The 21,300-nt window shown below is 38.4% G+C and overlaps 1 protein-coding gene across 1 annotated transcript in view; it reads left to right on the plus strand.

Annotated features, from left to right (window-relative positions):
• Positions 1 to 20,915, plus strand: part of ACYP2 (acylphosphatase 2) — a 172,931-nt gene extending 152,016 nt beyond the window's left edge. Inside the window, exon 4 of the mRNA XM_082642764.1 lies at positions 20,462 to 20,915. Coding sequence (XP_082498890.1) covers positions 20,462 to 20,576 — 115 coding nt within the window. The 3' untranslated portion in view covers positions 20,577 to 20,915. The remainder of the gene's footprint in view (positions 1 to 20,461) is intronic.
• Positions 20,916 to 21,300: the final 385 nt, after the last annotated feature.

Raw genomic sequence — 21,300 nt, forward strand, 5'->3', positions numbered from 1 at the left:
AACGATGCGTGTCTCGCTGTAATGGAAAAGGTATCTAGCAAAGTCGGTTGTAAAACAAAACTCTATAAATAAATCTCCATATCCCTGTCCAATAATTTCCTTTATAAAAATCAAGGAAACAGCATCAAGGAGAAAAAGAAAAAAGCAAAACACAATCCTCACAGCTTTATATGCTTAAACCTCACTTTGTTCCCAACATGACTTAAAGTGATTTGTAAGGCTATGTAAAACTGTAACAAGAGAGTGTACATTTACAAGTGGAAAAGGATAAAAAACAAGGGTGGAGACATAAAATAGAGCCAGGAACTAGGCTTTAAAAAATGTTTGAAATAATGGCCTCTGCTCTGGGCGGGTCACAATTTGGCTCTAAACTATCTAGTAGCCCTTTGTCAGCTAATGGCATCACCCCAACAATTCAATTTGCTTATGAGCATTTTGGGGGAGGTGGAGAGAGAGGTCAGGGTGAGGGGTGAAAATACAGGCAAGTCTGGCCAACTCCCTTCTCATTTGGCTCCATGTAGGAGTAGATTTTAACATATCAGGAACAGAAAACATCCTTGACCGTGTGTCCTTAAAGCAATCCTCCTCGACTATTGTTCTTCTGAGGCAAGGCACTTGTAAATACTGGAAGGCATTGAATTCAGAGCAGAGGCAGGCTTGGCCTGCCAAAAACAGAACCTTAAAGTTGTGTAAAGCTGCTGTGTCTCTCCTCCCCTCCATAGTCAGACAGCTCAAGAGATTGATCTGTTCTTGCTGTCTTCATTTCTTCACTTCCCCGTCACTCTAAAACCATTCTAATCTGGATTCTACCCCCACCACGTCACTGAATCTGATCTTGCAAAGGTCTCCAAGGTATTCTTCAGTTCATCTTTTATTTGGGTCTCAGGAGCATTTGGAAGTTGACGTCTCTCTCTTTCTTAGTTTTCCTAATGTTGCAGGAAGGGGAATCCCTTTCAGGGTCCAAGAGTGGGCCCTTGTCTAATACTGGGAACTGAATTGTCTGAGGAGACACACGTGCTGACAAAGCAAGAGACGCTATTGGCAAGGGGCACCTGGGCAGAGAGCAGCAGGGTAAGGGAACCCAGGAGAACTGCTCTGCCACGTGGCTCACAGTCTCAGGTTTTATGGTAATGGGGTTAGGTTCCCAGTTGTCTCTGGCCAATCATCTTGCTTGGCCCATAATTGGTCTGACTCAGGGTCCTTGCTGGTGGCGTGCGCATCTCTCAGACAAGATGGGTTCCAGCGAGAAGGATTCTGGGTGGTTGGTAGGATATGTTATTGGCTGGCGTCTCCTCCCTCCTTTTGGCCCCTCCCAGATTCTCCCAGTTAGTTTTTGGTGTCAGCACCACATTCCTTATCAGGACCTCCTGTTGTGAGACAACTCACGCAAGTGGTTATCATCGTGCCTGGCCAAGGCGGACCGTTTCCATCAACAGTTCCCAACACTAACACCACACTTCGTGGTTATTTCCCTCTTCTCTGGTCATTCCTTCTACCTCTACTCCATCTGCTTCTCTTTTCCACCTGACCCTTCAATGTTGGTGTTCCTTGGGATTCTGTTCTAGTGCTGAAAAGAACTCCAGATCTGAGAGAGTTCACGAAAGTATTGCTGTCATACAGACCAGCAAAAATAATATTTCTCATCTTTTGTATCCCATAGTGTAGAGTTTCACGAAGTTCTTGTTAACCGAATAGCAATGGTAGACATGGTATGTTGCCTTGCTCAACCTCTGTTCCAAATGCCTTCTGGTGCCTTTTCTTTACTGCAGACTCTGGAGAGCTAGGAGCTATGTTTCTCAGACTCCCTTGCAGCTAGAGTTTCAAATGTGATTTTGGTTTCATCAGTCAGAAGTCCTCGTGTGAAATTTGAATTTGGAACTGAATTGGGTGGGGAGAGAAGCAGTGGGATCTGAGTCAACCGTTTAGCAGGTGAGGATCTAGCAAACATTACGAGGCTCTGGAGCCAACAGTTCTGGTAGGGGCTCCATGACTCCTGGACTGCAGTTGGGGTAGCGTGTTCATAAATGCAGCGATTTTGGTGGCAGCCTCCTGACTTCTAGCAGCTCCCTTAATGGGTCTATCAGAAAAAAAAAAAAATTGTCCAAGGTTTGGAAATGGAGATTAGGGGCTGTCTTTCAGGGAAGTGCTGGGTATTGTCTAGTGGAGCTTTATGGAATTTTCAGATGCTATACAAATGTGCACTTGATTGATTTTCTGTTGACCAGGTTATTTTACAACTCTGTAAGGTAGAAAGTTACTTGTAACAAACTACAGAAATGCAAACACTTCTTGTCCATAGCAAAGCAAATTAGTTTTTCTCTGATAGATATACAATCAGCTTTTGCCCTGAAAAAAAGATGATCCCAAACATTACTTTTTCATTGCCCTAGGAGTACACTAATATAGGAACCACTAGCCACATGTGGCTGTTGAGCACTTTAATGTGGCACGTTTGAATTGAGATGTGTTGTAAGTGTAAGATACACACAGATTTCAAAGACTCGATATAAGTGTGTAAAATAGCATGTTCATTTTATTTATTGTTTTTATAGATTACATCTTAATATTTTGGATATATTGGACTAAAAATATTTGTTAAAATTAACTTACCTATTTATTTTTACTTTTAATGTGGGTCCTAGAAAAAATTTAATTATACATGAGGCTCACATTACAAGGCTGTTGGACAGTGCTGCCTTGTAGAATTTTAACCAGTTTTGCATCTATTAGCAAGTTGAGTTCAGCATTCCTGATTGTATGCATGAATATATACGTGTGTGTGCCTGAATTGTCCTTTGTACCAGACGTAACATCTTCTAGGTTCCCTCATTAATTAATGTGTTGAATAAAAATCTTTGACACATGTCATATTGTATTTGCATGAGAATCACAGTTTTAACATTTTATACTTTAGCAGCCAATTCTACAGAGTTGCTCCAACAGGGCCATCCAAATCTGTTCTTCCAGCCCTTCCAGTGATTTCGTAAAGGCCTACTTCACTATATTAAATTCCATTGTAAAATAGCTAAGGTGGTTTTCATTACCTGCTACTGTACCCTGTCTGATACAATAGCTAAAAATTATTGAGTGCTTACTATTCTCTAGATATTGTGTAAAATGCTTTACACAGATTCTCTTGTGTAAAGAATCTCTTTACACAGATTCATGGCAACTCTCTGGGGTAGGCTATATACTCTCCTTTTTTACAGATGAGGCACTGAGAGTTTAAGAAAGTTGCCCAAGATGACCAGTTAAGAAGTGGTAACTGGATTCACATCCAAGAGTGGAAAGTCCACTCCATTACAACTGTGCTGCCAGCATTTATTTTCTTTCTACAAAATGAAACAGAAGACCATATCTGTCGCTTTGTTGACCTGGAAACTGTGGTGTGGCAGAGAAGCTAGAGGTTTCAATCATGCCTTCACTTCTTCTGCCTTCTCTGCATCCAGGCCCTTGATTCAGATTGGCTGGTTCTCAGAATCTCAGACATAGCTCATGCCTGGGTAGTTCTTCCAGACTCTCCCCCAGATGAGGAGGTTGAGGGACATGCTATTTCCCACTGCAGCTGAGAAGCAGCTCCACCAAGAACAAGAGGTTTTACTAGTGGAATTGCATTGAAGTGTGTGACTTGGAGGCTCACAGAGCTTGCTAAGCAGGCTGTCCATCATCTTTGGCAAAGGTAGAGAACAATTACGTTATAATAACTGCTTTTAAGGGCCTGCTGGGTGTCAGACATCGCGTTAGGCAATTTATATACATTCTCTTTAATCCTTTCAATAACTCAGTGAAGTCAGTATTATTATCCTATTTTAAAGATGAGGAATCTGGTCTCAGCTTAATTATGGATATCCTAGGATTCCCTTTATAATCACTGAACTCTTCACTAATCATGGGCTACATATCTAACAGAAACTTTAGACATTATATCAAAATATGTTCAAAATGCTTGTATTGATAATAAAGAAGTATATGATATTATTTGTCCACATGTAACTAAATAAGGAAACTTGCTAAAGAAAGGAGAATAGCAAAAATATTATATGCTATCCTTTCATTATTAATGCTAACTTGAAAGCTGGAAATGAGCAGACAACTCAATATTTTCCAACATGCATAACATTAGCTTTTAATTCATTAGCTGTCTTTTCCTACTGTCTACTTTCTTGCTGTGGTCTACATTTTATACTGGTGCTACAGAGCTATGTGAAAGGATTATGCTGCCCCACTTTAGTCCCAGGAAATAGAACTGCTATGAATTATTAATAGTATTGGCTTTCTAATGCTTTAATTTCACGTCTTTGTTTCAGAGAAGGATATTAGTTAAATAGGATTTTTTTTTTTTAACCACTCCGGGAGCTTACTACATTTTTTAGGAAATGCTGATTTGAGTTATAGAAAAGATGGCCTTATGTTGATTTCCACCTCTACCTGTCATGGATCCTCCAACTACTCCACTCCTCTGTATCCTTGCTCAGTGATAGGTTAATAGGGAAGTTTTCAAACTATGCTCTTCAGAGCCCTTGGGATTCCCCAGTGGTTCTTGAGGTGCAGCTGGCAGACAGAAAGGCCTGGGGGGAAGGTTCTGCACCCCCAGGCCCCAACCATTCCCTTGTTCAGAGAAGAACTTCACTCCTGCTATAAGCAGTAAGCTTTTGTGCAAGATTATGTTGGAAGAAAGGATTCTTTTCTTTAAAAAGGAGCTTAAAAATCCTGAATTAATACAGCAAATACAATAAATAGTAGGTGTCTGTACATCTTTGGGATACTAAGAAAAATGTCTAAGGATTTTTATTGGATAATCACAACATGTATGAGCATATACAACCAACTGTGCGCTGAATTTGACCAAGGCAGTGGCATATCAGGTGACTGGGTTTGCAGGATGGACTTGGCCCTCTTGTGGTGTTGAGACAGTCACCCTGAACTGAGTGAAGTCGGTTACTATGTTTATTTATGTAGTGAGTAAACTCACAATCACAAGAAATGCAGTAAAATTTGGGGGCTGGCAAAAATATTGATACATGGACAGATTCCCATGAACCACAGGCTTATATTCAGCTTATTAGGTCGATCCAAAGGCTTCTAACTTTAAGAGACTAAATATTGTCATTATTTGAGTTATTTCATAGGGGACTTCGATCAGCAAAATATTTACTCATTTTCTGTAATAAGAGCAACTATTTCTTTACCTTTCAAAGAGTGGGGGAAAAAAAGCAGGAGGGTTTTGTTTTGTGTGAGGTAAAAATCAAAGAGAGGGAAAAAAAGCAGGAGGGTTTTGTTTTGTGTGAGGTAAAAATCAAAGAGTTAACAGGTCGTGCTCAGGGTTCCTTTCTGTGTGTGGACTGTGTAGACCCTACACAGTCTATGCCCCTTCCTCTCATGCATGGAAGCTACAGACCTGAGGAGGGCAGGCAGGTGACAAAGACTCCATTCATTCAGTAAATATGTATTGAGTGCCCATTGTCACTGGGCATCATGCTAGATGTTGGGGATACAATAGTGAGTAAGACTCTGACCCTGCCTTCTTAGAATTTGCATTCTAATGTGGAGGAGGCACATAGTGAATACATAAACAATCATATAAACATAGCAATTATAGAATGTGGCAATTCCCATGATACACACAATAGCATAGGAGTGGGGCCCTTTTTAGATAGGGGCAGTCAATGTAAGGTCTCTGAGAGGGCAAAAACCTCAGTGCATTTTAGAAGGCCAGAGCTGGCCTCTTTGCTGGCTGCCAAGGCCATAAATGTGTGGCACTTACTGTACTTGACAGCTAAATGTGTGCCATCAGCACCCACGAATTAGAGACAATGCTGTGGAAACCCTGAGGGGACCAATAGTTGGTGATTCTCTGAACAGGAACAGAAAAACAGAACACAGTTAATTTATTAAATGAAGAGATTTTTCCTTGGTCACTTAACATTTATCAGCACTGTGTTTTATTCATTTCTCTTTAATGCAAAGATGGCCTGAAGAATACTTAAAAGTAATATGTACAAGATCATTGTCCTTTGCCATTCCATAAAAAATTGTTTTCACAACTGTGTACTGTTCTCATCAACCATGTAAGAAATGTATCCATAATGGAATTCCTGTTTCTGTTATTTCTTTATAATTGTTAACGGCAACATGATTTTGGTAAGAGAATTAAACTTTACAAAAATTAGTTTTATTTTCAAAATTTCTACATAAGGCATTTATATTAGAGTGAAGGGAGGACATGGTTATCAAGTAACATGACTTCTGTCAATAGAATTTTCCAGTTTACATTCTCATTCTTTCATTTTTATTCATTGAACCTTCTTATTGTTTTTTAAAGCCTACCAGTGGATCATGTTGCTTAAATAAAAATACCTGAAATATATATGCACACAAAGCAGACTCAGATTTACAGCAGAAATAATGGACTTGAGTCTTGTTCGAGAAAATATAATTCACCCATCCATCCAGCCATCCATTCAATATTTATTGAGTCTATGAAACTGATAGGTAAAATATACTGGAGTTAAGAGCATGTATTAGTGTATTATGATCGTGTTGGGCACACACAGTTCATGATTCAATCTTTCTCTGCATAGTTACTGTAGCAATTCTCTGAAAGGCATGTAAGTAGCCAAAATGGGGCTAGAGAAGCTAAAATAAAGAGCAATTTGAAATTATCCACTGTGTTAAAAATTGACTAACAGAATGGATTCTGGAAAAATACATGGGGTGGTTTACCTAGGCAACCACAAAGAAAAGAAAATAGAAACTATTATATCACCAAGGAAGTTCAGTAAGCCATCTGATTACAATATGAGAAATCACTAGTTTCGCTGTATACTAGTTTAAAAACATGATGATTAAAAAGCATCTTGTTCAAAACAGCAAGAAAAATAGAACATATCTAAGTATAAACTTACCAAGAAATATACAGGACCTGAATTTAAGCAAACAAAATTTTAATGAGGAACATAAAGACTTGAACAAAAGTAGACAAAATTGTTACTTTTTTTAAATACAGGTTTCTTGAAGTTTAATAATTTTTCAAAGTAATTCAAGAAGATCAGTCAAGAGAATGTACTCCTTTTTTCACAAAAGACATAGTTTGGTTTAATTCACTGTAATTGGTTTCTAAGTGGGTTTTTAAAAATAATTTACATAGATTTCTTTTTTGTCTTGCTTTATGAGAAATACTAATCAGAATACTGCTTCTTTGAAAAGGGGTATCAAATCACCCAATTCTTTGTGAGAAATAAATTAAAATTATTTAATTATTGACTTTATTCATAATCAATACTCTATTCATAAATACTTTTTATTCATACATATTCATGAAAAAGTAAAAGCAATATTGAATAATTTAAATACATATAACTTTAAAATTATTTTAAAATTTTTATTTTATATTGGAGTAGAGTTAACAATGTTGTGTTAGTTTCAGGTGCACAGCAAAGTGATTCAGTTGTACATATACATGTATCCTTTTTCAAATTTTTTTCCCATTTAGGTTATTACAGAAGACTGAGCAGAGTTCCCTATGCTATACAGTAGGCCCTTGTTGGTCATCTATTTTAAATATAGCAGTGTGTATATGTCAATCCCAACCTCCCAGTTTATCCCTCCTTCCCCCCCGCCAGCCACCTTTTCCCTTTGGTAACCATAAGTTTGTTTTCTAAGTCTGTGAGTCTATTTCTATTTTGTAAGTAAGTTCCTTTGTATCATTTTTTTTTAGATTCCACATAAAAGTGATATCATATGATATTTATCTTTCTCTGTCTCACTTACTTCACTTAGTATGATAATCTCCAGGTCCAACCACGTTACTGCAAATGCATTATTTCATTCTTTTAATGGCTGAATAATATTCCGTTGTATACATGTACCACATCTTCTTTATCTGTTCATCTGCTGATGGACATTTAGGTTACTTCCATGTCTTGGCTATCATGGACAGCGCTGCAATGAACATTGGAGTGCATGTATCCTTTCAAACCATGTTTGTCTCTGGATATATGCCCAGGAGGGGGATTGCTGGATCATATGGTAGCTCTATCTTTAGTTTTTTAAGGAACGTCCATACTGTTCTCCATAGTGGATGTACCGATTTACATTCCCACCAACAGTGAACCTCACTTTTCCCCACAACTTCTCCAGCATTTATTGTTTGTAGACTTTTTGATGATGTCCATTCTCACCGATGTGAGGTGATATCTCATTATAGTTTTGATTTTCATTTCTCTAATAATTAGCGATGTTGAGCATCTTTTCATGTGCCTTTCGTTCATCTGTATGTCTTCTTTGGAGAAATGTCTATTCAGATCTTCTGCCTATTTTTTGATTGGGTTGTTTGTTTTTTTGAAATTGAGCTGCATGAGCTGTTTGCAGATTTTGGAGATTAATCCCTTGTCAGTTGCATCATTTTCAAATATTTTCTCACATTCCGTGGGTTGTCTTTTCATTTTGTTTATGGTTTCCTTTGCTGTGCAAAAGCTTTTGAGTTTAATTAGGTTCCATTTGTTTATCTTTGATTTTATTTCCATTACTCTAGGAGATGTATCAAAAAAGATATTGCTATGATTTATGTCAAAGACTGCTTTTCCTATGTTTTCCTCTAAGAGTTTTATAGTATCAGTTCTTACATTTAGGTCTTTAATCCATTTTGAGTTTATTTTTGTGTACGGTGTTAAAGAATGTTCTAATTTCATTTTTTTACATGTAGCTGTCCAGTTTTCCCAGCACCACTTATTGAAGAGACTGTCTTTCCTCCATTGTACAATCTTGCCTCCTTTATTGTAGACTAATTGACCATAGGTGTGTGGGTTTATTTCTGGGCTTTCTATCCTGTTCCATTGATCTATATTTCTGTTTTTGTGCCAGTACCATACTGTCTTGATGGCTGTATCCTTGTAGTATAGTCTGAAGTCAGGGAGCCTGATTCCTCTGGCTCCATTTTTCTTTCTCAAGATTGCTTTGGCTATTTGGGGTTTTTTGTGTCTCCATACAAATTAAGATTTTTTTGTTCTAGTTCTGTGAAAAATGCCATTGGTAATTTGATAGGGTTTGCACTGAATCTTTAGATTGCCGTGGGTAGTAAAGTCATTTTGACAATATTGATTCTTCCAATCCAAGAAATGGTATATCTTTCCATCTGTTTGTGTCATCTTTGATTTCTTTCATTAGTGTCTTATAGTTTTTGGAGAACAGGACTTTTGCCTCCTTAGGTAGTTTATTCCTAGGTATTTTATTCTTTTTGAGGTGATGGTAAATGGGAGTGTTTCTTTAATTTCTCTTTCTGATCTTTCGTTGTTAGTGTATAGGAATGCAAGAGATTTCTGTGCATTAATTTTGTATCCTGCAACTTTACCGAATTCATTGATAAGCTCTAGTAGTTTTCTGGTAGCATCTTTAGGATTTTCTATGTATAGTATCATGTTGTCTGCAAACAGTGACAGTTTTACATCTTTTCCGATTTGGATTCCTTTTATTTCTTTTTCTCCTCTGATTGCCATGGCTAGGAATTCCAAAACTATGTTGAATAAAAGTGGTGAAAGTGTACATCCTTGTATTGTTCCTGATCTTAGAGGAAATGCTTTCATCTTTTCACCATTGAGAATGATGTTAGCTGTGGGTTTGTCATATATGGCCTTTATTATGTTGATTTGTGTTCCCTCTATGCCCACTTTCAGGAGAGTTTTTATCATAAATGTGTGTTGAATTTTGTCAAAAGCTTTTTCTGCATCTATTGAGATAATCATATGGTTTTTATTCTTCAATTTGTTGATGTGATGTATCACACTGATTTGCAGATATTGAAAAATCCTTGCATCCCTGGGATAAATCCCACTTGATCATGGTGTATGATCCTTTTAATGTATTGTTACATTCAGTTTGCTAGTACTTATTTTTTTCTTATTATATATATATTTTTTTATCTTGAAAACCTTTTTTTATCCCCCATATTAATCTTTTTTTTTTAATTTTTTGCCTTATAACAAATTTAATCAGTTATACATATACATATGTTTCCATATCCCCTCCCTTTTGCGTCTCCCTCCCACCCTCCCTATCCCACCCCTCCAGGCTGTCACAAAGCACCGAGCTGATCTCCCTGTGCTATGCGGCTGCTTCCCACTAGCTATCTACTTTACGTTTGGTAGTGTATATATGTCCATGCCGCTCTTTCACTTTGTCACAGCTTACCCTTCCCCCTCCCCATATCCTCAAGTCCATTCTCTAGTAGGTCTGTGTCTTTATTCCTGTCTTACCCCTATGTTCTTCATGACATTTTTTTTCTTAAATTCCATATATATGTGTTAGCATACAGTATTTGTCTTTCTCTTTCTGACTTACTTCACTCTGTATGACAGACTCTAGGTCTATCCACCTCATTACAAATAGCTCAATTTCATTTCTTTTTATGGCTGAGTAATATTCCATTGTATATATGTGCCACATCTTCTTTATCCATTCATCCGATGATGGACACTTAGGTTGTTTCCATCTCCGGGCTATTGTAAATAGGTCTGCTATGAACATTTTGGTACATGTCTCTTTTTGAATTATGGTTTTCTCAGGGTATACGCCCAGTAGTGGGATTGCTGGGTCATATGGTAGTTCTATTTGTAGATTTTTAAGGAACCTCCATACCGTTCTCCATAGTGGCTGTACCAATTCACATTCCCACCAGCAGTGCAAGAATGTTCCCTTTTTTCCACACCCTCTCCAGCATTTATTGTTTCTAGATTTTTTGATGATGGCCATTCTGACTGGTGTGAGATGATATCTCATTGTAGTTTTTTTTTTTTTTTTTTTTTTGCGGTATGCGGGCCTCTCACTGTTGTGGCCTCTCCCGTTCCGGAGCACAGGCTCCGGATGCGCAGGCTCAGCGGCCATGGCTCACGGGCCCAGCCGCTCCGCGGCATATGGGATCCTCCCGGACCGGGGCACGAACCCGTATCCCCTGCATCGGCAGGCGGACTCTCAACCACTGCGCCACCAGGGAGGCCCTCATTGTAGTTTTGATTTGCATTTCTCTAATGAGTAAAGATGTTGAGCATCCTTTCATGTGTTTGTTGGCAGTCTGTATATCTTCTGTGGAGAAATGTCTATTTAGGTCTTCTGCCCATTTTTGGATTGGGTTGTTTGTTTTTTTGTTATTGAGCTGCATGAGCTGCTTATAAATTTTGGAGATTAATCCTTTGTCAGTTGCTTCATTTGCAAATATTTTCTCCCATTCTGAGGGTTGTCTTTTGGTCTTGTTTATGGTTTCCTTTGCTGTGCAAAAGCTTTTAAGTTTCATTAGGTCCCATGTGTTTATTTTTGTCTTTATTTCCATTTCTCTAGGAGGTGGGTCAAAAAGGATCTTGCTGTGATTTATGTCATAGAGTGTTCTGCCTATGTTTTCCTCTAAGAGTTTGATAGTGTCTGGCCTTACATTTAGGTCTTTAATCCATTTTGAGCTTATTTTTGTGTATGGTGTTAGGGAGTGATCTAATCTCAGTTTTACATGTCCCTATCCAGTTTTCCCAGCACCACTTATTGAAGAGACTGTCCTTTCTCCACTGTACATTCCTGCCTCCTTTATCAAAGATAAGGTGACCATATGTCCGTGGGTTTAACTCTGGGCTTTCTATCCTGTTCCATTGATCTATCTTTCTGTTTTTGTGCCAGTACCATACTGTCTTGATTACTGTAGCTTTGTAGTATAGTCTGAAGTCAGGGAGCCTGATTCCTCCAGCTCCATTTTTCGTTCTCAAGATTGCTTTGGCTATTCGGGGTCTTTTGTGTTTCCATACAAATTGTGAAATTTTTTGTTCTAGTTCTGTGCAAAATGCCAGTGGTAGTTTGATAGGGATTGCATTGAATCTGTAGATTGCTTTGGGTAGTAGAGTCATTTTCACAATGTTGATTCTTCCAATCCAAGAACATGGTACATCTCTCCATCTATTTGTATCATCTTTAATTTCTTTCATCAGTGTCTTATAATTTTCTGCATACAGGTCTTTTGTCTCCTTAGGTAGGTTTATTCCTAGATATTTTATTCTTTTTGTTGCAGTGGTAAATGGGAGTGTTTCCTTGATTTCACTTTCAGATTTTTCATCATTAGTATATAGGAATGCCAGAGATTTCTGTGCATTAATTTTGTATCCTGCAACTTGACCAAATTCATTGATTAACTCTAGTAGTTTTCTGGTAGCATCTTTAGGATTCTCTATGTATAGTATCATGTCATCTGCAAACAGTGACAGCTTTACTTCTTTTCCAATTTGGATTTCTTTTATTTCCTTTTCTTCTCTGATTGCTGTGGCTAAAACTTCCAAAACTAGGTTGAATAAGAGTGGTGAGAGTGGGCAACCTTGTCTTGTTCCTGATCTTAGTGGAAATGGTTTCAGTTTTTCACCATTGAGGACGATGCTGGCTGTGGGTTTGTCATATATGGCCTTTATTATGTTGAGGAAAGTTCCCTCTATGCCTACTTTCTGAAGGGTTTTTATCATAAATGGGTGTTGAATTTTGTCGAAAGCTTTCTCTGCATCTATTGAGATGATCATATGGTTTTTCTCCTTCAATTTGTTAATATGGTGTATCACGTTGATTGATTTGCGTATATTGAAGAATCCTTGCATTCCTGGAATAAACCCCACTTGATCATGGTGTATGATCCTTTTAATGTGCTGTTGGATTCTGTTTGCTAGTATTTTGTTGAGGATTTTTGCATCTATGTTCATCAGTGATATTGGCCTGTAGTTTTCTTTCTTTGTGACATCCTTGTCTGGTTTGGGTATCAAGGTGATGGTGGCCTCGTAGAATGAGTTTGGGAGTGTTCCTCCCTCTGCTATATTTTGGAAGAGTTTCAGAAGGATAGGTGTTAGCTCTCCTCTAAATGCTTGATAGAATTCGCCTGTGAAGCCATCTGGTCCTGGGCTTTTGTTTGTTGGAAGATTTTTTATCACAGTTTCAATTTCAGTGCTTGTGATTGGTCTGTTCATATTTTCTATTTCTTCCTGATTCAGTCTTGGCAGGTTGTGCATTTCTAAGAATTTGTCCATTTCTTCCAGGTTGTCCATGTTATTGGCATAGAGTTGCTTATAGTAATCTCTCATGATCTTTTGTATTTCTGCAGTGTCAGTTGTTACTTCTCCTTTTTCATTTCTAATTCTATTGATTTGAGTCTTCTCCCTTTTTTTCTTGATGAGTCTGGCTAATGGTTTATCAATTTTGTTTATCTTCTCAAAGAACCAGCTTTTAGTTTTATTGATCTTTGCTATCGTTTCCTTCATTTCTTTTTCATTTATTTCTGATCTGATTTTTATGATTTCTTTCCTTCTGCTAACTTTGGGATGTTTTTGTTCTTCTTTCTCTAATTGCTTTAGGTGCAAGGTTAGGTTGTTTATTCGAGATGTTTCCTGTTTCTTAAGGTGGGATTGTATTGCTATAAACTTCCCTCTTAGAACTGCTTTTGCTGCATCCCATAGGTTTTGGGTCGTCGTGTCTCCATTGTCATTTGTTTCTAGGTATTTTTTAATTTCCTCTTTGATTTCTTCAGTGATCACTTCGTTATTAAGTAGTGTATTGTTTAGCCTCCATGTGTTTGTATTTTTTACAGCTCTTTTCCTGTAATTGATATCTAGTCTCATAGCATTGTGGTCGGAAAAGATACTTGATACAATTTCAATTTTCTTAAATTTACCAAGGCTTGATTTGTGACCCAAGATATGATCTATCCTGGAGAATGTTCCATGAGCACTTGAGAAAAATGTGTATTCTGTTGTTTTTGGATGGAATGTCCTATAAATATCAATTAAGTCCATCTTGTTTAATGTATCATTTAAAGCTTGTGTTTCCTTATTTATTTTCATTTTGGATGATCTGTCCATTGGTGAAAGTGGGGTGTTAAAGTCCCCTACTATGAGTGTGTTACTGTCGATTTCTCCTTTTATGGCTGTTAGTATTTGCCTTATGTATTGAGGTGCTCCTATGTTGGGTGCATAAATATTTACAATTGTTATATCTTCTTCTTGGATCGATCCCTTGATCATTATGTAGTGTCCTTCTTTGTCTCTTCTAGTAGTCTTTATTTTAAAGTCTATTTTGTCTGATATGAGAATTGCTACTCCAGCTTTCTTTTGGTTTCCATTTGCATGGAATATCTTTTTCCATCCCCTTACTCTCAGTCTGTATGTGTCTCTAGGTCTGAAGTGGGTCTCTTGTAGACAGCATATATATGGGTCTTGTTTTTGTATCCATTCAGCCAATCTGTGTCTTTTGGTGGGAGTATTTAGTCCATTTACATTTAAGGTAATTATCGATATGTATGTTCCTATTCCCATTTTCTTAATTGTTTTGGGTTCGTTATTGTAGGTCTTTTACTTCTGTTGTGTTTCTTGCCTAAAGAAGTTCCTTTAGCATTTGTTGTAAAGCTGGTTTGGTGGTGGTGAACTCTCTCAGCTTTTGCTTGTCTGTAAACGTTTTAATTTCTCCATCAAATCTGAATGAGATCCTTGCTGGGTAGAGTAATCTTGGTTGCAGGTTTTTCTCCTTCATCACTTTAATTATGTCCTGCCACTCCCTTCTGGCTTGTAGAGTTTCTGCTGAGAGATCAGCTGTTATCCTGATGGGGATTCCCTTGTGTGTTATTTGTTGTTTTTGCCTTGCTGCTTTTAATATGATTTCTTTGTGTTTAATTTTTGACAGTTTGATTAATATGTGTCTTGGCGTATTTCTCCTTGGATTTATTCTGTATGGGACTCTCTGTGCCTCCTGGACTTGATTAACTATTTCCTTTCCCATATTAGGGAAGTTTTCAACTATAATCTCTTCAAATATTTACTCAGTCCCTTTCTTTTTCTCTTCTTCTTCTGGAACCCCTATAATTCGAATGTTGGTGCGTTTAATGTTGTCCCAGAGGTCTCTGAGACTGTCCTCTGTTCTTTTCATTCTTTTTTCTTTATTTTGCTCTGCAGCAGTTATTTCCACTATTTTATCTTCCACCTCACTTATCCGTTCTTCTGCCTCAGTTATTCTGCTATTGATCCCATCTAGAGTATTTTTTATTTCATGTATTGTGTTTTTAATCGATGCTTGATTCATCTTTAGTTCTTCTAGGTCCTTGTTAACTGTTTCTTGCATTTTGTCTATTCTATTTCCAAGATTTTGGATCTGGGAAATAGAATCTTGGATCATCTTTACCATCATTATTCTGAATTCTTTTTCAGGTAGACTGCCTATTACCTCTTCATTTGTTAGATCTGGTGGGTTTTTATCTTGCTCCTTCTCCTGCTGTGTGTTTTTCTGTCTTCTCATTTTGCTTATGTTACTGTGTTTGGGGTCTCCTTTTTGCAGGCTGCAGGTTCGTAGTTCCCGTTGTTTTTGGTGTCTGTCCCCAGTGGCTAAGGTTGGTTTAGTGGGTTGTGTAGGCTTCCTGGTGGAGGGGACTAGTGCCTGTGTTCTGGTGGATGAGGCTGGATCTTGTCTTTCTGGTGGGCAGGTCCACGTCTGGTGGTGTGTTTTGGGGTGTCTGCAGACTTTTTATGAGTTTAGGCCACCTCTCTGCTAATGGGTGGTGGTGTGTTCCTGTCTTGCTAGTTGTTTGGCTTAGGGTGTCCAGCACTGTAGCTTGATGGTCGTTGAGTGAAGCTGGGTGCTGGTGTTGAGATGGAGATCTCTGGAAGATTTTTGCCGTTTGATATTATGTGGAGCTGGGAGGTCTCTTGTGGACCCGTGTCCTGAAGTTGGCTCTCCCACCTCAGAGGCACAGCACTGACTCCGGGCTCCTCAATTTGGGATGATGTGTTGTCTATTCATGTATTCCACAGATGCAGAGTACATCAAGTTGATTGTGGAGCTTTAATCCGCTGCTTCTGAGGCTGCTGGGAGAGGTTTCCCTTTCTCTTCTTTGTTCTCACAGCTCCTGGGTCTCAGCTTTGGATTTGGCCCCGCCTCTGCGTGTAGGTCGCAGGAGGGGGTCTGTTCTTCGCTCAGGCAGGACAGGGTTAAAGGAGCAGCCTCTTCGGGGACTCTGGCTCACTCAGACCGGGCGGGAGGGAGGGGCACGGAGTGCGGGGCGAGCCTGCAGCGGCAAAGGTCGGCGTGACGTTGCACCAGTCCGAGGCGCGCCGTGCGTTCTCCCAGGGAAGCCGCCCCTGGATCCCGGGACCCCGGCAGTGGCGGGCTGCACAGGCTCCCGGAAGCGCGGTGTGGACAGTGACCTGCGCTCGCACACAGGCTTCTTGGCGGCGGCAGCAGCAGCCCCAGCGTCCCACGCCCGTCTCTGGGCTCCGCGCTTTCAGTCGCGACTCGCGCCCGTCTGTGGAGCCCCTTTAAGCAGCGCTCTTAATCCCCTCTCCTCTCGCACCAGGAAACCAAGAGGGAAGAAAAAGTCTCTTGCCTCTTCGGCAGCTCCAGAGTCTTCCCGGACTCCCTCCCGGCTAGCTGTGGCACATTAGCCCCCTTCAGGCTGAGTTCTCGCCGCCAGCCCCAGTCCTCTCCCTGCGCTCTGACCGAAGCCCGAGCCTCAGCTTCCAGCGCTGCGTGCCCCGGCGGGCGAGCAGACAAGCCTCTCGGGCTGGTGAGTGCCGCTCGGCACTGATCCTCTGTGTGGGGATCTCTCCGCTTTGCCCTACCCAGGTATGTGGGAGGTTTCTTGCCTTTTGGGAGGTCTGGGGTCTTCTGCCAGCGTTCAGTAGGTGTTCTGTAGGAGTTGTTCCACGTGTAGCTGTATTTCTGGTGTCAGTTTGCTAGTACTTTTGTTGATGATTTTTGCATCTATGTTCATCAGTGGTATTGGTCTGTAATTTTCTTTTTTTCTGATATCTTTGTCTGGTTTTGGTATAAGGGTGATGATGGCCCTAGAATGAGTGGGAGTGTTCCTTCCTCTGCAATTTCTTGGAATAGTTTGAAAAGGATAGGCATTAACTTTTCTCTGAATGTTTGACAGAATTCACCTGTGAAGCCATCTAGTCCTGGACTTTTGTTTGTTGGGAGTTTTTAAATCATGGTTTCAATTTCAGTACTTGTGATTGGTCTGTTCATATTTTCTATTTCTTCCTGGTTCAGTCTTGGGAGATTGTACCTTTCTAAGAATTTATCCATTTCTTCTACATTGTCCATTTTATTGGCATATAGTTGCTTGTAGTAGTTTCTTATGATCCTTTGTATTTCTGTGGTGTCCACTGTAACTTCTCCTTTTTCATTTCTAATTTATTGATTTGAGTCCTCTCTTTTTTTCTTGATGAGTCAGGCTAAAGTTTTATCAATTTTGTTTATCTTTTCAAAGAACTAGATTTTAGTTTCATTGATCTTTTCTATTTTTTTCTTTGTCTCTATTTCATTTATTTCTGTTCTGATCTTTATGATTCCTTTCCTTTTACTAACTTTGGGTTTTGTTTGTTCTTCTTTCTCTAGTTGCTTTAGATGTAAGGTTAGATTGAGGAAAGAACCTCATTTTAAATGCCTATGTATGCACTCCAGTATCTAGAATATACCTTGCATACAGTGCTACTTAAATACTTATTGAATTGAATTAATGGGTACTATTGGATTATGTGGTTCTTTTACACATTAAGGGGGAGTGGGAAAAAAAATATATCCCATTCCAATCACACCCTCACTAATTAGATATAAGTTTGTGTAAAAATTTGTGACTAGTTATTTTTTGGCTTGGAGAACTCTTATGTCTGCCATCTCCAGACCTGAACCACCCCTATCAAGAGCAAAGGCAGCACATGAAGAGTGAGGTTTTAGGGCTTGCCAAGTGACAGATGACCAGAATACTTCTAGGTGAGTAGGCAGGTCAGGCAAGACAGTTCCTAGCAACATGGATGGCATGTGTGGAGCCATGGCACAGAGTGGCCCTCCCCCTGACATACATACACACACACACACAGTGTAAACAGAGCTGACTCAGCTAACAGCATGACCATTCTGCTCCTACCAGTGGTGTAAATTCCTCCTTGGCCATAGGTCTAGCCAGTGAAGAGGTTCTTGGTGGTGTTGAAGATCAACTACAGGTAAATAGTCAAGCTCTCAACTAGTTAAATACACAGAGCTCAGGTGGATTAGTCATTGCAGATTTGATGCCCACTAGTCCAAGTCCTGGACTCACTGGCTCCAGTTGCTCTCTTATTCTCTCTGGAGCCCATTCAAATATGGCTTTCACTCCACCAAAACTGTTGTCAAGGTCATCAGTGACCCCTGTGTTGCTAAGCACAATGGTCAATTCTCAGTCCTCACCTTACTTGATCTGCCGGCAGTGTTGCCCCAGTTGATCTCTCCCTGTTCCCAGAGGGCTTCATTTGACTCTCAGGACACAATGCTCTCCCAGTTTTTCTCCTACCTCACTGGATGCTTTCTCTTCCTTTGCTGGTTCTTCTTCTACTTCCTGAGCTCTTAACATTGAGATGTCCTACAGTGCAGTCTGTGGACCTCTTTCCTTTTTTATCTACATTCATTTTCTTGGTGATCCCATCCATTCTTGTGGCTTTCAATGCTGTCTATCTACAGACAAATTCCAAATTTCATCTCTCCAGCCAGATTCATAGATCCAGCTGCCTACTCAACATCTCATTTAGATGTTTAACAGACATCTCAAATTTAACATTCCATAACTGAACTTCTGATCTTTCCCCCAAATCTTCTCTTCTCACAGTCTCTCCATTTCAGTAAATGACAATTCCATCCTGTAGTTTTTCAAACCAATTGTAGTTTTTCAAACCAATAACCCCAGTATCATCCTTCAGTCTCCTCTTTTTCTCACATCCATATGCAATCTGTCAGCAAATCCATTGACTATACCTTCACAGTATATCCAGAATCTGATCACTGTCACCACCATCACTGCTCCCACCCTGGGCAAGTTACTTAACTCTTCTGTGTCTCTTTCCTCATCAGTAACTTAGGAGGACTAATGGACTATAGCTTACAGGGTTGATGTGTGGATTAAAGGAAATAGTGTATGTAAAGAATTTAGCACAGTGCTGAGCAAACAGGTAGTGCTTCATAAATGTTAGCTTTTATTACTATTGGCCTTTCTTTTCTAGAAGGTTTCAAGGAGATTTGACTGGTAATGTTGAAGCCATCAGCCCTTTTCATAATAACTGAACTTCATTCTTCAACATATGCAATTTTGATTTTTAAGATTTCAACTAAATGAGTTGAAGAAAAAATGTTGCTGTGCTGATGGCTTAGCTTATGAAAAAGAACAAAAGTAAAAGTTCACCTTACCCAGAAAAATTATCACAAATAAGAATCAAAAAGAGGGTTAAAACAAACTACTATTTGTAAAATAAATAAGATACAAGGATGTAATTAATGTACAGCACAGGGAACATAGACAATACTTTATAATAACTTTAAGTGGAGTGTAATCTATAAAAATATTGAATCACTATGTTGTACACCTGAAACTAATATAATATTGTAAATCCACTATATGCCAATAATAGAGTTAAATAACACAAGGGCAATTTTGAGTCATTGTCATTCTTCTCCAGCCTGATTAAGAGTAATTTTCAGCTAGTCAGACAACTTTAGCTTAGAAAATATTCTTAATTCAAGGTTATGTGAGATTGTTACATATGATACTGCACAGCTGTACATAGCACTAGCTTCACAACCTCAAAGACTTTTGGGGATATGAGGAAACTTTTAGACTGTTTCTACAACTGGGATAACAGCCATCATTTGTATAAAACTGCCTCCTATTATTATTAACCTGTAGTCCCACTTAATCTGTCACCCCAACTAATTATTAGTAGGTAGAAAGATTCTGGAAAATCCTTAACAATATCTGAGGTGTTAGCAGTATTACAGTAATCTTGGAATTTATATGAAGCATCTCAGGTAAGTACCAAATGTATAAATTATCATTTATTAGTGATATCATGTATAAATTAGACACATGATATCACTAATAAAAAACACTATATAAGCAGAAAAAGTTTCAGAACATTTACTCTGTCTCTTTAATGTACTTTGCTAATATATGTGGTAAGAAATGGTTTTTGAATAGATAAGAAAAATATTCATCTAATTTTATTTTAATGTTTAAATAAAGAATAAATGTGATTTTTCCATATTCTTTCATTCTTTCTCTCTCTCTCTCTCATTCTGCACATACATATATATAATCTACCATGTGCTGGGTAAGGAGAAAAACCCATCCTTTTGCATACAAGAGCTAGGTAACAATGGCATCGGATGTTTTAAGAGGAGGGAAATAACCCCAACATGAAATCATCCGGAGTTGACTGTGCTTAATTTGTCATTAGCTTTTCTTTGTCCACATTTAATTATATGTTAAACTCGGTGGTATTCTGATATAAAATTTTTACGTTGTACAAATCATGTATATATTTCACATTATATGCAAAAGTTACTTAGTAAATGTAAACTCCCATTATTACTCATCGTGGGATTATTTTAGCTAGTCCATATATACTTAAATGCTAATTTTTATTTATTTGTTTATTTTTTGTAGGAAGTCCTGGCTGAGCAATGTTGGAAGTCCTAGTTCTCGCATTGATCGCACAAACTTTTCCAATGAAAAAACCATCTCTAAACTTGAATACTCTAATTTTAATATTCGATACTAATAGGAGAAAAATTAGAATTGTAACACTTATACTGCACAAAAGACACTATGTATTCTTAAGTCTATATACTACAATGATAGTAGCAGAGTAGGGTAAAAAAAAGGAACTTTCTGTTCTGAAAGCTACAACATTATATGTTACTAAAGTGTCTGACACTGAAATAGTTTTACTCAAATATGTTTTTAACAAGCCAAAACTTAGCATTCTAAAATTTAAAATGTCATAACAAAATATTTAATATGAATATTTTACTGTATTTAAACTTGTCTCTTGGAATCTTTAATTCTAATATTATGGCATACATGTTATTTGGCTGGACATAAAATAAAGTTAACCATGTAAAAATTATTTTTAGGTATTGTTGTCTGAATTGCATTCTAAAATCTCTGAATAATAATTTGTTGTTAAAATTGAATAATTTGTTTAATAACAACAACAACAAAATAACCAGTAGTTAGATATAAATGTATATGATGATCAGCATAGCCCTAAAATCAATAGTTTCAAAAACTCTGGTTAAATGAGAACATGATTCAATACTTCGGTTGGAAGTACTTAATGCTTCCTAGGAACTATATTGTTCTGTACAGTGAACAGATGAGTGAAGAACCCACACTGGTAGTGTAGCAAGCTGCAAGGTTTATATCCACAACCACCCACAATGGATGGCCTATGAACCAGAAAAGGAACTGAGAGTCTAAAAATAAATCATACTATCCCCCAA

The sequence above is a fragment of the Mesoplodon mirus genome, assembly GCF_964341445.2.
Source record: "Mesoplodon mirus genome assembly, chromosome: 14".
Classification (NCBI taxonomy): Eukaryota; Metazoa; Chordata; class Mammalia; order Artiodactyla; family Ziphiidae; genus Mesoplodon; species Mesoplodon mirus.